The sequence below is a fragment of the Acanthamoeba castellanii genome, assembly GCF_000313135.1.
Source record: "Acanthamoeba castellanii str. Neff unplaced genomic scaffold scf7180000084740, whole genome shotgun sequence".
Taxonomy (NCBI): domain Eukaryota; phylum Discosea; order Longamoebia; family Acanthamoebidae; genus Acanthamoeba; species Acanthamoeba castellanii.
The window spans coordinates 229,066-247,390 of NW_004457372.1; the positions used below are offsets into that span (position 1 = coordinate 229,066).

Consider the following 18,325-nt stretch of genomic DNA (forward strand, 5'->3'; position numbering starts at 1 on the left):
GTGGTCGTGTGACAAAAAGAATAGGGAAGAAAAAGAGAGAAATTAATTAATTAGGTTCAACTGTCGGGGCGGAGCGTTGTACCAGTTGTCACTCATCTCTTCCAGGTCATGAGGGGCGTTGTGTCGCTGCTCCTGCTCGCAGTGCTCTGTTGGGCGAATGTGGGCGTCTCGTCCGGAGGGACCATCATCAGCCCCTTCGATTGCCAAAGCGCCAACTTCCACCAACCGGACACCTCGCCTTGGCTCTCCGTGTCCCGCGGCCCTGGCTTCTACGTCAGCAACGTCTTCCAGTACTGGCTCACCCAAGAATTCATCTACGGTATCGACGCCACGTACGTACCTCCGCACACGCCACCGCACACGCCCCACCGCACACACACCACCGCACACACCACCGCACTCACGCGTGTTGTTCGGTGATTCACAGATCAGAGTGGCTCGAAACGCAGCAGTGGCAGCTGCCGAGCGAAGTGCGGCCGGTGAACGGGCTGGTGCTGACGTACTACGACAACGCGCCCGACCAACAGGTGCTCCGGGTGGTGCTGCTCGATGCGAGGAACTGTCTGCTCGAGTACTACGTCACCAGCGTGCGGCCGCCGGCACCGCCCAAGTACCGGCTGACCACGACCTACTGCTTCGACGCCGGCCTCCCGCTGTGGCAGAAGATCGCGCCGGACGACAGCACCAGCATGTCCAACGTCAGGCTCCTCTACCTCGTTTCGCTCACCCACGTCGCCGTTGTCTCGGCCGAAACCATCCAGCCCCTGCGCATCATCAAGGTACGACACGCACACGCACACACCACCGCACACGCACACGCACACGCACTCACTCGCCTGCTTCAACGTTTTCGGCGCCAGCTTCCAGCCGGCGAGATACCGGTGACGTCGGTTGTGGGCGCCGTCTACCGGCGCAACAAGACGGGAACTGGAGCTGATCAGCTCTTCATCATCCGAGGCAGCAACCAGACCCGCCAGCCTTCTTCTGAGTTTCTCTACTACCGTGTCGACACCCAGGTGAGTCATTGTTGCAACCAACGACGCGTCAATGCGATCACTGTGTCAATGCGATCTGACACGTGAGCGTGAGCTTTGTTTTTGGCCCAACAACAAACAGGAGTCACAGCTCACGTTTGACCACGTGACGTACCTCCAAGGCGCGTCGGACACTCTGTTTACCAATGGCAACACCATGGAATTGTATTGGACGGAGGTGGTGGCCAACCGAAACAACGACACACAAGGGCTCTTGTACGGATACAACCTTTCGCCTCCGCACCACTTTCGCCAGGGCTCCCTCAACTTCACTTCGTGGCCACAGGTATGTACGCCCTCACACGAACATGCCACAGCACTGCCAACTATGAGCCATTGAGTGGCTGCACTAACAACAATAACATGACCATGCAATATGCAGTCAAGGTGGGGTGCACATGGGTTCAGCTTCAAGTCAACAAGGAAGCCATGATGATCACATCAACACACCAAAGCAATGGCCGGCTTGGTGCGTGAGTCTTCCCCTCAAGACCAGAAAGCAAAGAATGGCTAACTGGTATTGTTGTGATAACCTGCTGCACCATGGCCAGGCTACACAATTTATGCAGTGTCCCTTGATCAAGCCCTGCCCAGCCTCCAGCTGGCTGATTCACTCTTTGTGGCTGATGCAACACTCCCATCACTTGGCCAAGGCACATGTACATATGTTTGCCCTCCCCTTGGCTGGCAACCACACACAAATGCTGACTGTCTCTCCGCAGTCTTTCATCAAGACCCCCAGTACCAGGACATTGACTTCTCAGTGGTGATGGCCTCCCATAATGTGGCTGGAAATGCATGTCTGCAAGTGTTCTTCCACTGTCCAGGAGACTCAACAGAGTCCAGGTGCCATATAGGGTAAACTTACAACAATATATATAAATATATATAAAAAAGCTGTGATGAGCCTACAACAGCCGTGGTGAGGTTCTTGTGCAAGGCCTTGCGTTCACAGGGTGGGGATGCCGGCCAAGCGGCGCAACTGCTCATAGAGCATGAAGACCACCACACTGGCCGACCCCAGGCGCAGGTAGCTCGGCACGAACCCCTTGTACAAGCCCAGCACCCCCTCGGCCCTGAATATCTGCGCCCCCACCGTCACCAGCAGCGGCCGACGCACGACACACAACACGACACGACACGCGACAAAGAGTGGGGAGGTACCCGAACGAGTGAGGTGAAGGGGTTGGAGTAGGTGCGGGGCTGGCCGGGCGAGGCGTATTCGGTCATGATGCGCGTGCGCACCACGTCCACCGGGTTGGTCACCAGTGACGTCATGAACCCCGAAAACATGCTTGGATCCGCCGACGCACTTGCAAGTCAGCCATGGCACACACGACACACGACACGCGCTCGTCGTCGCACACGACACGCACGACACGCACGACGCACACGACATGCACATCGCACCTAGCACTGCGTTGGTGGATGGGCGAGTCAGCTGAGCAATGATGGAGGAGTGAGGTGGACAATGAGGCGGCGGTTCGAACCAGAAGTGGGTGAGGAAGTTGTCGCTGAAGGCCAGAGAGTCGATCAGGAAGTGTTTGCTTTCGTCGTACGACGCCATCTGCGCGCTCGTCAGCAGCGACGCGCGGATCACGGTCGTGCCTACGCCCTGCACGACCGAAGCCGGGCCGGTTGTGATCGCGACAGAGGCCAGAGTGAAGTCAGCAAAGCCCACGACGACAGGGGCGCAGCAGGAGCGGTGTGCCTTGTAGAGGCCGGCGATGAGGCCCTCCGTACAATCTCCACGACAGCGCCCACTACGCTCTTGTACCGCCGCAGCTCTGGCGTGCGTGCTGGGTCTGCTTGGAACCGCACCTGTTGGCACACACGCACGCACACACGCACACACGACACGCACACGACACACACGACACACACACGGCGCTCTTGATAGAATCAGTCCAAAGCACCGTGTGTGGCAATAAGGGGTCGGGCTGGGCGCACCTTGAGCACGTCGGTCGGGTTGAACATGGCGGCGGCGATGGCGCCGCTCATCAGTCCGGCCAAAATCTTCTGGCCCAGCGCGATCTCTATGGACGCAGGACCCCCTCAGAATCGAGGCCACTACGCTGCCGGCACACAACACACACACGACACACACGACACGACACACACGACACACACGGCACACACGACACGACACACGACACGAGTGACGGGTACCCTTTTGGCCAGGACCGACGAGGTAGTTGCGGATGGGCTCTGATCGTCGTTGAGATAATATTAACAAAACAGATAAAAAACAAATTAACAAATAAAAAATGAGAGCATTTACCGTAGAGGCCCATGCGAGCGGAGGAGAAGGTCAGCTCGCGCAGCATCGACACCGAGAGCCTGCCAGGTGTGCGTGAGAGTGATAAAGTGTGAGTGAGAGTGAGAGTGAGAGTGCAAAAATGAAGCAAGTTTGGTTCACCATGGTACCCTTTGAAGAGACCGCGCACGCCCTCGTTGCTGACGATGGTCACCGCTCCCTTCAAAAGGCCTGTGGTGTGAACAACCCAAATACGAGAGTATCAGTTTGCTGCAGCCTCCCAAGAACACGAGAAGAACAAGAAGAAGAAGAAGATGATGATGATGATGACGATGATGATGAAAAAGTGCACACTGTGCCGGGGTGGGCGCGCTACCGTCGTAGGTCTTGGGCGCGCCGGCCTTGGTGAGGGCGTTCTGTGTCTGGAACCGTATCTTGAGCACGTCCAGCGGGCTCACCACTGGCAAGTCGGTCGTCGGTCAGCGTCGTACACCCCAACACCCCAGCCAGTGGGAGGGCAGGCCAGCTTCTTGAGTCAGAGAAGCAGGACAACCAGAAGAAGAAGAAGAAGGTGAGGAGAAGGAGGTACGAATGATGGCGAAGGCGTTGGAGGTGCCCCCCAGCATGCCGCGCAGCCACTTCTTGTCCGTCTCCCTCACCACATTCGTGGTGGTGGCGGCCGCAGGCGCGTTGTGCGGCATGTGGGCCATGTCCCTGCGACACACTGCCCTCTTCCGCCTCGCGCAACAAACGTTGTGCCCCAAATACAGGGAAAGAAATGACAACAATGCAGTTATGCGAAATATTTGCGGCCTGCCGACAAGGCATGACGTCAGCATTCACCGAAATCTGTTGTCCCAGAATTTACGCAGAATAAAAAGTGAAGCCAAATCGAGGGAGTGTCGGGCCACCAACGCGACCAACAAAAGGCCACAAGTGGGACGCTCAGCAAAGCACCAAGCCACCAGAACCACCAGCACAAGGACCGACAGAAGCAAGATGCGCAGGCAAGGCGACAAGAGCAAGCACAGGGGCGGATGTTCCGGTCGGTGCGGCATGTGCTCGCTTCACCCGGTGTCCAAGTCCAGCTGCAAGGCCAAGGGCGTCAGGCAGGCCCGCAAGCGCAACCTCAAGGCCGCCATCTACGATGAAGACACCTACTAGACCAGTCGCCACGACGACCATCACCATCCAACATGTCAACATCACCACTGTGTAGCGACACTTGTAACATTTGTACATATTTTTATATAGATATGTCAACATCATGTAGGGCCAACTATGTTGGCTGACTTGGCGTCAGATGTCGTTGTAGATGAGGGTGTACTTGGGGATGTGCTTGGGGTCGATGGGACATCGGGCGGCGATGAACTTGCCGTGGAGGGCCGTGCGGTAGAGCACTTCCACCAGGTCGATGAAGTCCTGCTTGGAGTGGAACGCCCCGATCCACTTGGTGTGATCTGGCGTACTACGTAGGACACGACACGACACGACACGCACACAACACGACACACAACACACACACCGCACAAATAACACGACACACACACACACACACACACGCGAATAACACAGCACAGCACAGAGATGAGTGGGCAGAGGGTAACACACCCGGGAGCAGGAGGGAGAAGGCGCGTTACCCATAGTCGCACTTCATGTGTTGGGCGTTGAAGAAGAAGACAGTGGCGGGGATGAGGGTGATGTCAAAGTATTGGACGTACTCGGGGACTGCGTCCACGTCCACAAGTCGGATCACTGCCATCTTGGACAAATGTCGCTCCGTTTTGGACAACTAAAGATGGGGGTTCGTTTGTTAGTTCATCTCGAGTTAGTCATCAATCACTCAAGCGTACGATTTCATCGAGCTGCAGGCACGTGGCATCGTCTTCACGGCCGAATCGTAGAACGAGCAGAAGGTCATCCGTGTTGCGTATGGCCTCGTCCACCTCCCTCTTCGTTCTGAGCGTCTGCAGCAAGTAGCTCATTCGTTGCCGGTTGGATTTTGCTTTTCTTTTTCTTTTTTTATTTTTTTCTATTTATTTCACAAATGGAGAGCGAGCACGCAGATGCTGCCGCTCCGGTGGATGTCTACCACGTAGGCGAAGGACGCTGCCTCGTGTGGGACGCTCCAGGTGCTTATGATTATTTTGTTTGTTATTTCATTATTTTTTATATTATCTGTTGATTAAATGATTCAACTGTCAGGGGCCGAGAGGTTGCGTCGGCAGCATCGCCTGGTGGGCTGCCTCTTGGGCTCGTTCCCGCAGCACAAGCAACAGAATCTCTTCCACGCTCTGCCCCTCTTGCTCATGCCCGAGGAGGTACTACGTTTTGCTGCTCTCCCGCTCGCCAACGCGCTACACGGCTCACCTCCACCAACAACACCAACACCACCAACACCGACAACGCCGACAACGGCCCACAAAGGTGAGCGTGGCGCTGAAGCGCGGGTGGATCAGGCTGCTCGATGACTCGGTGCCCTACGCCGAGCCGCAGACGGCGGACAAGGCCGCGCACGAGCTGAGCAGGCGCGAGGCCCAGGCCCAGCGGGAGAAGGAGCGAGCCGAGCATCGGGCCAAGGAGATCCGCTATTGGGAGCAACGCACCAACGACAGCAGCAACAGCAGCAACAGCAGCAGCAGCCAGAACAAGAAGGACAAGAAGAAGAAGAAGCGCAAGGTCGACGAAGACGACAGTGCTGGCAGCACAGTCGACGAGGCCGCGAGCGTCAGTGCTGGAGACAACGATGACGCCCGAGCAGCTGGCAATGAATCGAAGCTCGAAGCGCCAGAGACGTTGATGTCAGCAGCGCCGCCACCACCACCAGAATTGGCGTCGGCGGGGAGTGGCGGCGGTGGCGGAATGGCGCTACGTGCGGGCGAGGTGGGCGGCAAGCCGTGGAGACGAGAGGAGCGCGCGATCGGGTGGGACGAGTGGCAGCGGTGCATGTTCCCGCGCGACGCCCCGCAGGCCGCGCGGCGGCAGGCCGTCTTCGAGGACCTGTGGCTCCGCCCCAACTGCTACATCACATCGGGCGGCAAGTTCGGCGGCGACTTCCTCGTCTACCCTGGTCGTCCCCTCATCCGCCCTCGCCTACACCTCTCCGCGTTTCATACGCTGGCATGCTGACGTGTGTCGTGTGTCGTATGTCGTGCGCGTTTTTGGTGTGTGTGCGGTGGTGTGTGTGGTGTGTGTGTGGTGGCGGTGTGGGGGTGTGTGTGGTACGGGGCACGTACAGGTGACCCGCTCATGTATCACGCGGCCTATATCGTGATCGTGGTCGGGTGGGAGGAGCCGCTGGCGCCCCTGGACATGGTCGCCGTGGGCCGGCTCGCGGTGGGTGTGAAGAAGGCGACCGTCTTCGCTTCGGTGCGGCACCACCAGGAGACCCAGAACGTCGGCGACGGCGAGCAGCAGACGCAGACGCAGACGTCTTATCCCCAGGTTACCTACGTTACCATCGATTGGCGCGGCGTCACCTGACATACCACGTTCAGGCGAATGTACCTCAGCCCAAACTCTTTGTTAATCTTTTCTTTTCGAGAACATCATCTACGTGTCACACGACACACGGCACACGACACGGCACGACACACAACACGACACACATGGCACACTCGCTGACGCACGTGCGGTTTAGGTGAGCAGCTACATGCAGTGCAGGGCGGTAGCGTATTCTTCCTATTTCATCAATTTCTTACATGTTTACGATGGTAAAAGGAAAGAGGCGATGTGTGCCTCTTCCCTAAGGTGGGCAGGACACTGAACGCAAACACACGAGAAAGATCGCTCGCTCGCACCACTTTCCCTCGCCCCTGACGACGACGCGAGAAGAACCTAAGCAGCCTGCGCAGCCCCCCTTCTCCCTTCTCTTCCGCTCCGCTACTCTTTCCCTACTCATTCCTTCTACACACCCGCCTCATCCCGGTACACCCCCCCCCACAACCGTTTCTTCTCCTTGGCCGACGCCGTGTCTTTACTTTTGATGGTCATGTGTGCGTGTCGTGCGCCCTGCGTCGTGTTGTGTTCCATTCCCCCCCCCCCATCCACCAAGCCTCGTGTAGAAGGTTGTTGATTTTACCGCCCGCTACACATAGAGAGATGGCGGCACCGCCGAGGCGGGTCACCTCCGCGCAATCGCGGGTCCTGCCCGCCACCACCACCACCACCACCGCTGGTCCCTCCATGAACCCGCTTGCCCGCTCCCTCGCCCCCACGCGGCTGCCCGGCAGCCCCGTGCCACTCTCCAGGGTAGCAAGCACACCCCTCACGCCCCGTAGTGTCTGGCTTGGGCCAGCCCAGCTGACCCGCGACTTACCTCTCGAGCGCAGGCGGGCGCCAGTGGTGGAGTACCGGCCGTGGTGGTGGTGGAGAGTGGGGCGGCGTCGTTCGGGGCGGCGCTGAGCGAGGTGGCGGCGGCCAAGCAGCAGCTGCGACATGTGGCCGACGAGGACAAGAACTTTGACCTCCCGCCGGGCGTCAAAGAAATCGGTGTGCTCTGCACAACACGCCTCCGCTTGTAGTGCTTTGTCTCACACCCGTGTGTCGTGTGTCGTGTGTCGTGTCGTGTGTGTCGTGTCGTGTGTCGTGTATGTCATCGTGTGGCAGACCCCAAGTTCCTGTCGCCAGAGAAGGAGGGCGAGATGTGGCGACGGGTGGGCAACGAGCAGTGGAGCTCGTGCTGGTTCCTCCTCAAGGACGGTTCCCTCTACATATTCCGACGCAAGAGCGTAAGCACCCCCAGATATATGGACGAATTTCTTTGATTTTATGATTGATTTGTTTTTTATTACTTTATATTTGCTTATATATACTTATATTTCACGTAGGACGAGAACCCGCTGGAGGAGTACGTCCTGGAGAACTGTCGCATCAAGGAGAACATCACCGCCTCCAAGGACAACGCCTTCGCCATCGAATGTACGTTGGTGGCAGTCAGACTTGAAGTGAAGGCTTGCCACAGTGGAAGGCTTGCCACAACGCAAGACCTCTCACACACGTGTTGTGGCAGGGCTGAGCACGCGCATGGAGTGCGCGGCCAAGGAAGAGATGGACTACTTCCAGTGGATCGTCGCCCTGCGCGGCGCCAACGCCATGCTCCGAAACGTACGCTCGAGCGTGTGTGTGCGTGTGTGTGCGGTGTGCGGTGTGCGGTGGGCGGTGTGTTGTGTGCGGTGTTTGTTCGCTTCTACGTCGCTAAGCATTGCTGGCTGTCGTATGGCCCACAGTCGGGGCTGCCGCGGACGGGAGGCACCCTCCGCCGGAGCAAAGAACCGCCGACGCAGCCGCAGCCGTCGCCGCGCCATTGGCAGCGCGAAGTCCCATCCCCGTCCTCCGCGCCCGTCATGGCCCCGGTCTCGCCGCGAACCCCGCTCCCTCCCAAGCTCTCCCCGCGCTCGGGCACCTTCGCCGGCTCCGTGACGACTCCATTCACCACCGTCGCCCGCCGGCCCTACACCTCCACTTCCTCGTCGGCCACGGCCGGCTCGTCGTCGTCGTCATCGTCGTCCGGCGGCTCCGGCGTCCAGCTCTCGCACTCGCTTTCGGCATTGCCGGTGCCGCTGACGTCATCGCAGTGGTCGTCGGCGTTCACAGACTCTCGGCCGCGGCCGCGGCCGACACCGCTGCAGCTCCTGCCGCCCACCTCGTTCCCGCCGCCTTCGCCCATGCCCTCGGCCTTGTCCGACCGCGGCGGCGGCGGCGGCGGCTTCCCCTCGGCCGCGGCCTTCTCGGCCCTGCCGCCCCCGCTCGTACTCGACGATCTGCCGCCGCACCTCCAGCAGCCGCCACACCGCAAGCCCGCCATCAACACACAGCACCAGCGACGCAACAGCGACGCTGGCCGCTGTACGCACACCTCGCCGTGTCGTGCATGTCGTGCGCGTCGTGCGTGTCGTGTTCGTCGTGTGCGCGGTGTGTCTTATGAGCGATTGGGGGGTGGGGGCACGTAGCGGACAAGCGGAGCCACACGGCGGCGGCTGTCAAGGAGGAGGCGGGCCGGGGCGGGAACGGGGACGGGGACGACGGGCGGGACTACGTGCACGAGCGGGAGGGCTGGGTGCGGGTCAAGTGCGGCGGATTCCGGGGCGGCTGGAAGCGCCTCTACACCGTCCTGCACGAGGGGTCCATCAACTTCTACAAATCCGAGAAGGTGACTCGCTGATCACACGACACACGACACACGACACACGACACACGACACACGACAGCACAAATCACACGCACGCACGCGCGCGCGCCACACCTTGATGGCGCCTGACCCGCGAGGTGGTGTAATGTCGGGGGGTGTAGATGGACAAGAAGGCGGGCAAGCACTTCGCGGAGAAGGTGGACGTGATCTTCTGCTCGGCCAAGGTGGCCAAGATCACGGCCGCCAAGCGGAAATTCTGCTTCGACCTCGTCACTTCCAAGCGGAGCTTCCTCATCTCGGCCGATACGGTGCGTTTTGGCGTGTGGTGTGGTCGTGTATGCGTGTGCGTGTGTGCGTGTGTGCGTGTCGTGTTCCATGTCCACTGACCGCGCGTTGGGTTGGCAACGGTCAGGGCTCGGACATGCTCGAGTGGGTGACGGTGATCCAGGAGGCCCAGACGCGACTCATGGGCAGCGCCCTCCAGTATTCCCTCGACGTACGACCAGGCCCTGGTCTTGATCGTTTCCCGATTCCCGATGTCGGGCTTAATGCGTGTGCGCGCGTGCGATCGTGGCGTGTGCGGTGTGTGTGTGCGTGTGCGGTGTGTGCGGTAACAGTCGAGCACAACGGAGAGCCAGTACGTGGACGGGTCCATCAACGACGCTCTCAAGCTGAGCAAGCAGCGGCTCGGCGAACTCCTCAAGCGAGAAGACAACTCCATCTGCGCCGACTGCAGCGCTCCAGGTGCCATATCCCTGCTGGCACATCCTCACGCTTTCATTCTTTTGTTGCTTCGTCTTCTGCCTTCCCCTCGGCCGACTGGTACTCACGCATGCCTTTGTCTCTCGTCGTTCTTCTTCTTCTTCTACCCCTCTACACGCCAGACCCGATCTGGGCGTCGATCAACCTGGGGATATTTATTTGCATCAAGTGCGCCGGTGTACACAGGAACATGGGCGTGCACGTCTCGCAGGTCCGCTCGGTCACCATGGACAAGTGGGACCCCGACGTGCTCGACGTACGTGCTCTCACCCTCCCGTCCACCTCTCTTCTTTTGCTTCTTCTTCTTCTTCACCACCACTTACACGCTTCTTTCTCAGTTCATGGAGGCGATGGGCAACAGCAAGTCGAATCGACACTACGAACTCAACATCGGCGTCAACAACGCAAGCCGCATCAAGCACGACTCCGGGTAACAGCCCAACAGCTACGGCCACAACAGAGCCACCATGAAACTCACGGCGTAGCGCGCGTGTGTTGTGCGTGTCGTGTGTCGTGTGTTGTGTTGTGTGTGTCATGACAGGGACGAACGGGAGATGTGGATCAAGGCCAAGTACCTGCAGCTGGCCTTCGCCAACACCCAGGAGCCGTGGCCGCCCAAGAAGAGTGACGTCGTGCCGAACGCGCACGAGGCGCCGGCACCAGTGACGACACCGGCCGCCAACGCGCCCGCGGTGGTGCTGACGACTGCAGCGCCGGCGGCTGCTTCGGCACGTCCGACCCCGACGGCGTCGGCCGAGTGGAACGGGAGCGGCAGCGGCAGCCACTCAACCGCCAGCGGCCGCAAGCTGCTGAGCAGGACTCTCAGCAGCGGGCTGTCGGTCACGGGCAGCCCAGTCGTGCGCAAAGCCAGCGGGTGCGTGGCCAGTGCTCTCTCTCCCGCGTCGGCCACCACGAGCTCGAACTCACTGCTCACCTCTTCATGGTGCTGATGGGTGGTTGGTGGCTGTACATACAGGAAGGTGACGTTCGCCAACAGGCCATGACAAGGCGCAGGGGAACGAGAGAGTCCCGCCTCGAAGAAGAGAGAGAGCGATGCTTCGGATGATGAGCTTCGAAATGAGAAATAATTGTTAAATTGAAACAAGTGAGCGGGAGGGGGGCAAGGCGGTATTGCTAGGAGAGTACAGGTGTGACTTCATAGCGCTAATTTGATCGAACCACAGTACACGAATTGAGGGGGCTTCGCATTCGCCAGGCCACCCAGTCCTTTTGTTTTCCACACATTTTTACTTGGCTGTGATGTGGCCGAGGAAGAGTGTGTGAGGCGAGGATGTTGGTTGGGGGGGGGACTGATTCATGGAAGAAGGAGCGGAAGCGTACCACCAGCAGACTTCAAAATGGCCTTGACCTCATCCTTCTCGGCAGCCTCGAGAGCGCTCATGCCATCAGGTCCCTTGGCGTTCACGTCAGCCTTGGCCTTGACCAGCACCTGCACAGCCTCGGTGTGACCCTCGTAGACGGCGGCCAGGAGGGGCGTAATGCCGAAAGCATCCTGAGCGTTCACCTGGAAATGGTGCAAAAATGTGTAGAGGAATCCATTAGCATTTCCACGTATGCTGACCCTAGGGGAAGGGATGGGAAGCGTACGTCAGCGCCCTTGGCGATGAGCATCTGGAGGACCTCGGCGTGACCAAAGTCAGCGGCGTGGTGAAGAGGCGTGCGCCTGTTCACGGTCTCATCGACCTGGTTCACGTTCTCGCCCTTAGAAAGGCCATCCTGGACGCCCTTCACATCACCAGTCCTCACGGCCCAAATGAATCCAGACTTCTCAGACATGGCGATTGACAATAGAATGTGCGATGTTGATAAATTGATCGATGTGGTGTGATCTCGACAACACCAGTTTGCTCGAACACCGCATTTCTGTGGTGCCACGTCAGCGCCACTACAACCAACCAGAATTCAAATCCACTCCAACTACTGCACCGAATTTCGGCCAAGTTTATCAAAATAAATATCTTCGAAAGAATAAATAAATAATAAAATCACAAGAAGAGGCAGGCAAGGAAGAGAGAGTAGCCGAGGGCCACGCCGATGTCTCGGTAGGTCGGGGGGAAGTAGACCCGGAGTGCGATGGCGAGCTTGTCCATCAGGGGCGCGTGGGCGCGTTCCGGGTAGGACGGGTTCTTGAGGATGATGTGCCCGATCTCCTTGTAGAACCGCAGCCCCAGCATCACCGGCTTCTGTGCCTGTGTGCACCCACGTGAGCACGCACACGCACACGCACACGCACACACACACAATGACACAATGACACACACGGTGCGTACCTCGTGGGGCAGCATGGCGACGCCCTCCTCGGCGCGGCGGTAGTAGGGCTCGGAGAGGCTGATGAGTGACTCGGCGAACTGGCGGAGGCGGCCGGGGTTCTTCCACGGGTGGTCCAGCAGCTCCTGCCGTTCCTGCTCGCTCTCGAACCACTGCAGCGGCACGTAGACCCGCCCGATCTTCGCGTCCGTCACAATGTCCCTGTGTTGCAACGCAACCGCACGCAGTCAGCATGCCATGCCATGTCGTGCTTCATACGTGTCGTCGTGTGTCGTGTGTCGTGCGTCGTGCGTCGTTTACCGGGCAATGTTGGTGAGCTGGAGGGCGATGCCCATGTCGCGGGCGCGCTCGTAGACGTCGGTGCGATGGCTCGGAATGTTGAAAATGCGGCAGCACATGACGCCCACCGAGGCGGCCACGCAGCACGAGTAGTGGATGAGGTCGTCCGTGGTGCCGATCTTGACCTCGCGACGGTCCATGTCCATGTCGAGCTTGAACCCGTCGATCAGCTCCGCCAGCTCCTCGCGCTTCATGTGGTACTTGTCGACGAGGCGCTTGATGCAGCGGAACGACGAGATCTTCTCGAACGGCAGCAGCTTGTCGAGCACGCTCTCGCTCGGCGTGGCGCTGACGACGACCACCTCGCGCAGTTCGTTAAGGTGGTCGCCGTCTTGGTTTTTAAGGTGGCGCTCGCCGGCCGGGCGGATGACGATGGACGAGGCCGGGTCGCTGGTGCGGATGGAGCCCGACGGGGCCAGCGCGTCGTCGGCGTAGACCGAGTCGAGGAAGTTGTCGAAGAACTGGCGCACGAAGGCGTGGTTCTTCTGCGCGAGCTTGTCGTCCACCAGGTCGTCGCACACGCGGCACCACGAGTACAGCTGCATGATATCCTGTTCTCGCACACACGCAACACGACACGACACGACACGCGACATGAGTGATGTTGAGTGGTTGCCCATTCGGCCTAGATGGGTCTGTTGGTACGTACCTGGCGCACGCCGGGCGGGAAGAAGGTGGAGGCCAGGTGGAACGACTTGGAGCCCTTCGTGATCAGCCGCAGCGACAGGCTCACATCCTCCACCGCTTTCTCTGCACCACCGCACCCATCACACGTCAGGGCCAACCTTCTTCTTTCTTTTTCTTCTTTCTTCTTCTTCTTGTGGCTGTCGTTAAAGAAGATGATGGTGGTAATGATGATGGAACCTGAGATCTCGTCGTCGGACTTGAAGACGGCGGCGATGTATCGCTTGACGAGCTGCGCGGTGTCGACGTGGACGTCGCTGCCCACCAGGCGGCCGCCCTCGGCGCAGTTCTCGGCCATGCACACGGTGCGGTCCCACGTGAGGAATCCGAACACGATCATGACGTTGGTCACCAGGAAGAAGGTGGCCTCCTCGATCGGCAGCGCCATCGGGAGCTCGAGCTCGTCCAGCTTCGTGCCGCGGGCGATGAACCAGGCCCCGTTGTTGAGCGCCACCACGTCGACGAACCACAGATAGAACGTCGGGGCCAGGATGGCGGTCAGCACCGGCCCGGCGCCCATTCGCATGATGTAGCGCCCGGCCAGGCCCCACTGCAGCATCAACACCGGCGACACCCACCACATGATCGATCCTGCTCAACATTACAACACCACCAACATATATCACCAGCAACAGCATCAACATGTTGTTTGTTATATCAGTATGTTGGTGATATATATAGGGGAGCATACTATCCAAGAATGCATGTGTCGACAAGAAGAATGTGGCGATATGGTACCGAGGTAGAAGCTGGGGGTGTTGGGGGTGGCGATGTGCCAGCCGAGGAGGCCGAGGGCGCCGAAGAGGAGCACGGGGAAGAGGGTGGCCAGGCGCGAGGAGGAGAGGGCGCCGGGCCGGGCGGCGAGGAAGCGGAGGAGCGGGAGCTGCGGGTAGAAGACGAGCGTGCTCCACAGGGTGGTGATCACGGTCTGCAGGATGAAGAAGCAGTACTCCTCGAACGGTATCAGCCACACCGTGAACAGCACGCAGCCCTCGCAGTAGCCCCACACCCCGTGAGCCAGCTTGAAGTAGTCCCTGGGGTTCAAGTGGTGGGCACGCACGACACACACGGCACACACCACGGTGTCAGGCGTGGACAAACTGAGCTCCGGAATGAAGTAGTTATTATTATTTATTTTAAAAATCGATTAAATTGAAATAAAAGATAAATAGATGATAAAAAGTACTTGTAAAGGACTGCAGCAACGAGAGGTGCGAACGGGGTGAGAATCGCCATTTGTTTCAAAATCGTGTAAACTCGCTACGCGGAAGATGGAGATGAAGAGATGGAGGTACCATGGCGTGGAGTAGACGAAGGCGATGACGACGAGGGCCAGCAGCTTGTAGACTTCCATCTTGCCCACGATCGGCCGCGTCAGGAAGGCCAGCACCAGCGCGGGCGGCACCACCAGCAGGAACAGCACCTGCGTGTAGGTCAACATGTTGTGGCCGTGCTCGTAGAGGCTCGTTCAACCTCCTGTCTCTTCTTATGCTAGAGCTCTTCTTGTTTTGTGTAGGAGAATGCAAGATCCAAGCCCTAGACCTCCACCAAGATGGGGCAGTGAGTTGTAAACGCCACCAGGTACCACAGCGCGGTAACGGAAATTTCGGAGCGAGGTCCCCGCAATAGAATTAGGCCATTGGTGCACGGCCTATTTCCATAATTGCGATCATTCCGCGACCAATCGACGGATTGGAACACGTTTTGTTCACACGTGATTTCCGCGCACACCTACGCATTATCAGCCACTGGGCGAGCGAGTGATCAGCTCCACGAGAATGGCACGAAACCAGAGTACAAAAGGCGTAAGATGAGAGTAACTGTTCCCTCTTCTTTACGCCATCTTTCCCTCCTTTTACACGTGTAAAAGCCAACAACACAGGTACATTTCCATTCAATATTGTGGCGTTGTCTGCCGCTCGCCTCGCCTGCAAAAAATCAGCGTCGATTTCGAATTCGTGTAGCTTCACAAATCTCCAACACACAAGATCAGATCGCGATGTTGAAGCGGGAAGAATGGGATGCTAGGGACGTGGGCGACGACGTAGAGGCCGGACTGCTCCCGCCATCTTCAGCCTCTGCAGCCGGTGGTGTGGAAGATGGCCGCAGGCACGTGGTGATCATCGGCGCTGGCGTGGGCGGCGTGGCCACGGCAGCTCGTCTGGCCAAGAAGCACGGCTACCGCGTGACCGTGCTCGAGAAGAACGCATTCAGCGGTGGCCGATGCTCGCTCATCCACACGCCCGAGGGATTTCGATTCGACCAGGGCCCGAGTCTCTACTTGATGCCGCAATCCTACAAGCAGACCTTCGACGATTTGGGCGTCGACATCGAGGACCATCTCAAGCTGGTCAAGTGCGATCCCAACTACAGGATGTTCTTCGACGACGGCTCCCACATCACCCTCACCTCCGACATGGCCCAGATGCAGCGCGAGCTGGAGAAGGTAGAGGAGGGCGCCTTCCTGGGCTTCCTCGCCTACATGAAAGAGGCCGGCGTGCACTACAACGACTCGGTCACCAAGATGCTCAGCAAGAACTTCAACGCCTGGTACGCGCCCAACTGTGTGTGTCGTGTGTGGTCGTGTGTGTGTCGTGTGTGTCGCGTGTGTCGCGTAGTATTGTGTTCGTCGTGTAGAGCACTCACATGTGGCGCTTGGCAGGTGGGAGTTCTTCCACCCGAAGCACCTCTCGATGGTGTGGCGATTGCACGTCTTCAACAAGCTCTACCAGCGGACCGCCAACTTCTTCTCCTCGAGCAAGCTGCGACAGGCCTTCAGCTTCCAGACCATGGTACGCACAGCCTGCTGAGATCTGTCCCCGATGATCTATCGATCATATCACCGCCCAACTTCTCCCTCTCCAGTACATGGGCATCTCGCCCTACGACTCGCCCGCCACCTTCAGTCTGCTGTCCTACACCGAGTGTACCGGTACGCACGCACGCACGCACGCACGCACGCACGCACGCACGCGCGACCGCACACGCACACGTGTGTGAGTGCTGACGGCACGCTTCACTTTTATGGGTGCAGAGGGCGTGTGGTACCCGATGGGCGGCATGCACTCGGTGGTGTCGGCGCTCGAGTCCATCGCCACCCAGCACGGCGCGCAGTTCCACTTTGGCGAGAGGGGCAACGTCAAGGTACACGCCACCAGCCGTAGAGACATGTCATCTACACGCCCTTCGCACGTTCTTTTGTTGTGTGCCGTGTGCTGATCTTTTTGTTCGTGGCACGCGCGTGTGTGTCATGTGTGTTTCGTGTGGTGCGGGCAGGAGATCGTGCTGGACAGCAAGACGAACAAGGTGTGGGGCGTGCTCCTGCAGGACGGGTCGTACGTCAAGGCCGACGCGGTGGTCTGCAATGCGGACGCGCCGTGGGCCTACAACAACCTCCTCCCCGCCACCCCCTACGCCAAGAAGGTCGACCAGCTGGAGTACACCGCCTCCACCATCTCTTTCTACTGGTACCAGCCCCTCATCATCATCACCGTCACCGTCACCATCATCACCCACATCATCTTCTGCTTTTCTCACATTCCTCATGTTGTTACGAACAAAGGGGTCTGGATTGTGAGGTGCCTCAGCTGTCGGCGCACAACATCTTCCTGAACGGCGACTACAAGAAGTCGTTCGACGACATCTTCCAGAACTCGGGGCTGCCGCAGCACCCGTCGTTCTACATCCACGTCCCGTCGCGCATCGATCCGTCGGCGTCGCCCGACCGGGGCAAGGACGCGGTGACGGTGCTGGTGCCCATCAGCTGCATCAAGGCCGACCGCCTCCAGGACTGGGACAAGCTGACCGACTACGCGCGCAAGTACGTCTTCAACGTGTTCCACACCAAGTTCGGCTTCGACATCGGCCAACACATCATCTCCGAGCGCATCAACACGCCGCTCACCTGGCGAGACAAGTTCAACCTCCAGCACGGCGCCGCGCTGGGCCTGAGCCACAACGTCACCCAGATCGGGTGGATGCGGCCCAGCATCTGCCACGCCACCTACGACAACATGTTCTTCGTCGGCGCCTCGGTCCACCCCGGCACCGGCGTGCCCATCGTGCTCCACGGCGCCGCCCTGGTCGAGGACGAGGTGCAGCACTACCTCGCCACCGGCAAGAAGCGAAAGCCCTCCCTCTTCTCCTCCTGGGTCGTCCTCCTCTACCTCCTCGCCATCCTCCTCTTCCTCTTCTACTTTGTTCTGTAAATTACTGCCTTTCTTCTTCTTCTTCCAACACAGCAACATGAGAGTCGTCACACACTTTTTTTACAACACGTTGCTCGTTTATTCCTTCTTACGACGAAGACGACGGAACAGAAGAGAAGCTTTAGTGGCCGCCGCCTCGGGTGGTGCGGCGGGCGAGCTTCCGTCGCACCACCTTCTTGGTGGGAGTGCTGGGGGCGCTGCTCTCCTCCTCGTCTCCACCGTCGGCCTCCTTGGTCTGGCTGCCTCCCTGGCTGCCGCCGCCGCCGCTCTTCTTGTTCGTCATGAGGGGGTCCTCGTCGGCTTCTTCGCCGTTGGCCGCCGTCTCTTCCTCTTCGCGCGCCGGCTGCTTCTTGGCGCGTCGCGGACGCTTGGCCCTGGCGCTCTTCTGCGACCCCTGGCCCTCCTCCTCTTGGTCGGCTTCGCCCTTCTCGGCTTCGCTCTCCTTCGGCTGCTGCTGCACCTCTTCGTCCTGCGCAGGCGGCGGCTGCTGCTTCACGGCTCGCTTGCGCTTGGCGCCCTTGGCGGCGGGCGCGGCGCCGCGCTGTTTCTTGGGTGACAAGGGCATCACCGAGGAGTTGATGGTGGCGTCCATGGCCTGGCCGTCCTCCTTGGCGCCGGGGAT

At 59.2% G+C, this 18,325-nt stretch overlaps 8 protein-coding genes across 8 annotated transcripts; 3 read left to right on the forward strand and 5 right to left on the reverse strand.

Annotated features, from left to right (window-relative positions):
• Window positions 1-108: 108 nt before the first annotated feature.
• Window positions 109-1,896, forward strand: ACA1_391630 (uncharacterized protein; the record flags this gene model as incomplete). The annotated part of the gene is made up of 7 exons (XM_004336756.1): window positions 109-332; window positions 428-779; window positions 861-1,016; window positions 1,117-1,320; window positions 1,443-1,503; window positions 1,586-1,693; window positions 1,757-1,896. The coding sequence occupies 7 exons, from the start codon at window positions 109-111 to the stop codon at window positions 1,894-1,896; spliced, it is 1,245 nt and encodes a 414-aa protein (XP_004336804.1).
• Window positions 1,897-1,983: 87 nt separating this feature from the next.
• Window positions 1,984-4,001, reverse strand: ACA1_391640 (carrier superfamily protein; the record flags this gene model as incomplete). Its single annotated transcript, XM_004336757.1, has 10 exons — window positions 1,984-2,118; window positions 2,199-2,328; window positions 2,525-2,649; window positions 2,778-2,855; window positions 2,985-3,070; window positions 3,204-3,242; window positions 3,316-3,374; window positions 3,462-3,522; window positions 3,668-3,751; window positions 3,881-4,001. 10 exons carry the CDS (start codon window positions 3,999-4,001, stop codon window positions 1,984-1,986), a joined length of 918 nt encoding a protein of 305 aa, XP_004336805.1.
• Window positions 4,002-4,590: 589 nt separating this feature from the next.
• ACA1_391650 (catalytic, putative) lies at window positions 4,591-5,276 on the reverse strand (the record flags this gene model as incomplete). Its single annotated transcript, XM_004336758.1, has 3 exons — window positions 4,591-4,759; window positions 4,932-5,083; window positions 5,145-5,276. 3 exons carry the CDS (start codon window positions 5,274-5,276, stop codon window positions 4,591-4,593), a joined length of 453 nt encoding a protein of 150 aa, XP_004336806.1.
• Window positions 5,277-5,338: 62 nt separating this feature from the next.
• Window positions 5,339-11,187, forward strand: ACA1_391660 (Putative GTPase activating protein for Arf; the record flags this gene model as incomplete). The annotated part of the gene is made up of 18 exons (XM_004336759.1): window positions 5,339-5,423; window positions 5,497-5,612; window positions 5,719-6,364; window positions 6,530-6,735; window positions 7,393-7,527; window positions 7,623-7,782; window positions 7,900-8,021; window positions 8,121-8,211; window positions 8,303-8,397; window positions 8,520-9,138; window positions 9,243-9,442; window positions 9,583-9,729; window positions 9,834-9,917; window positions 10,039-10,165; window positions 10,306-10,439; window positions 10,522-10,613; window positions 10,725-11,057; window positions 11,160-11,187. 18 exons carry the CDS (start codon window positions 5,339-5,341, stop codon window positions 11,185-11,187), a joined length of 3,420 nt encoding a protein of 1,139 aa, XP_004336807.1.
• A 243-nt stretch (window positions 11,188-11,430) lies between these two features.
• ACA1_391670 (Ankyrin repeatcontaining protein) lies at window positions 11,431-11,980 on the reverse strand (the record flags this gene model as incomplete). The annotated part of the gene is made up of 3 exons (XM_004336760.1): window positions 11,431-11,438; window positions 11,525-11,708; window positions 11,792-11,980. 3 exons carry the CDS (start codon window positions 11,978-11,980, stop codon window positions 11,431-11,433), a joined length of 381 nt encoding a protein of 126 aa, XP_004336808.1.
• A 209-nt stretch (window positions 11,981-12,189) lies between these two features.
• ACA1_391680 (squalene and phytoene synthases superfamily protein) lies at window positions 12,190-14,936 on the reverse strand (the record flags this gene model as incomplete). The annotated part of the gene is made up of 7 exons (XM_004336761.1): window positions 12,190-12,393; window positions 12,475-12,673; window positions 12,773-13,362; window positions 13,461-13,561; window positions 13,676-14,086; window positions 14,234-14,529; window positions 14,791-14,936. 7 exons carry the CDS (start codon window positions 14,934-14,936, stop codon window positions 12,190-12,192), a joined length of 1,947 nt encoding a protein of 648 aa, XP_004336809.1.
• Window positions 14,937-15,494: 558 nt separating this feature from the next.
• On the forward strand, window positions 15,495-17,703 carry ACA1_391690 (phytoene dehydrogenase; the record flags this gene model as incomplete). The annotated part of the gene is given in 6 exon segments (XM_004336762.1): window positions 15,495-16,045; window positions 16,158-16,287; window positions 16,361-16,427; window positions 16,530-16,639; window positions 16,772-17,068; window positions 17,083-17,703. The coding sequence occupies 6 exon segments, from the start codon at window positions 15,495-15,497 to the stop codon at window positions 17,701-17,703; spliced, it is 1,776 nt and encodes a 591-aa protein (XP_004336810.1).
• A 121-nt stretch (window positions 17,704-17,824) lies between these two features.
• On the reverse strand, window positions 17,825-18,295 carry ACA1_391700 (uncharacterized protein; the record flags this gene model as incomplete). The annotated part of the gene is made up of 1 exon (XM_004336763.1): window positions 17,825-18,295. The coding sequence occupies one exon, from the start codon at window positions 18,293-18,295 to the stop codon at window positions 17,825-17,827; it is 471 nt and encodes a 156-aa protein (XP_004336811.1).
• Between the last annotated feature and the right edge of the window lie 30 nt (window positions 18,296-18,325).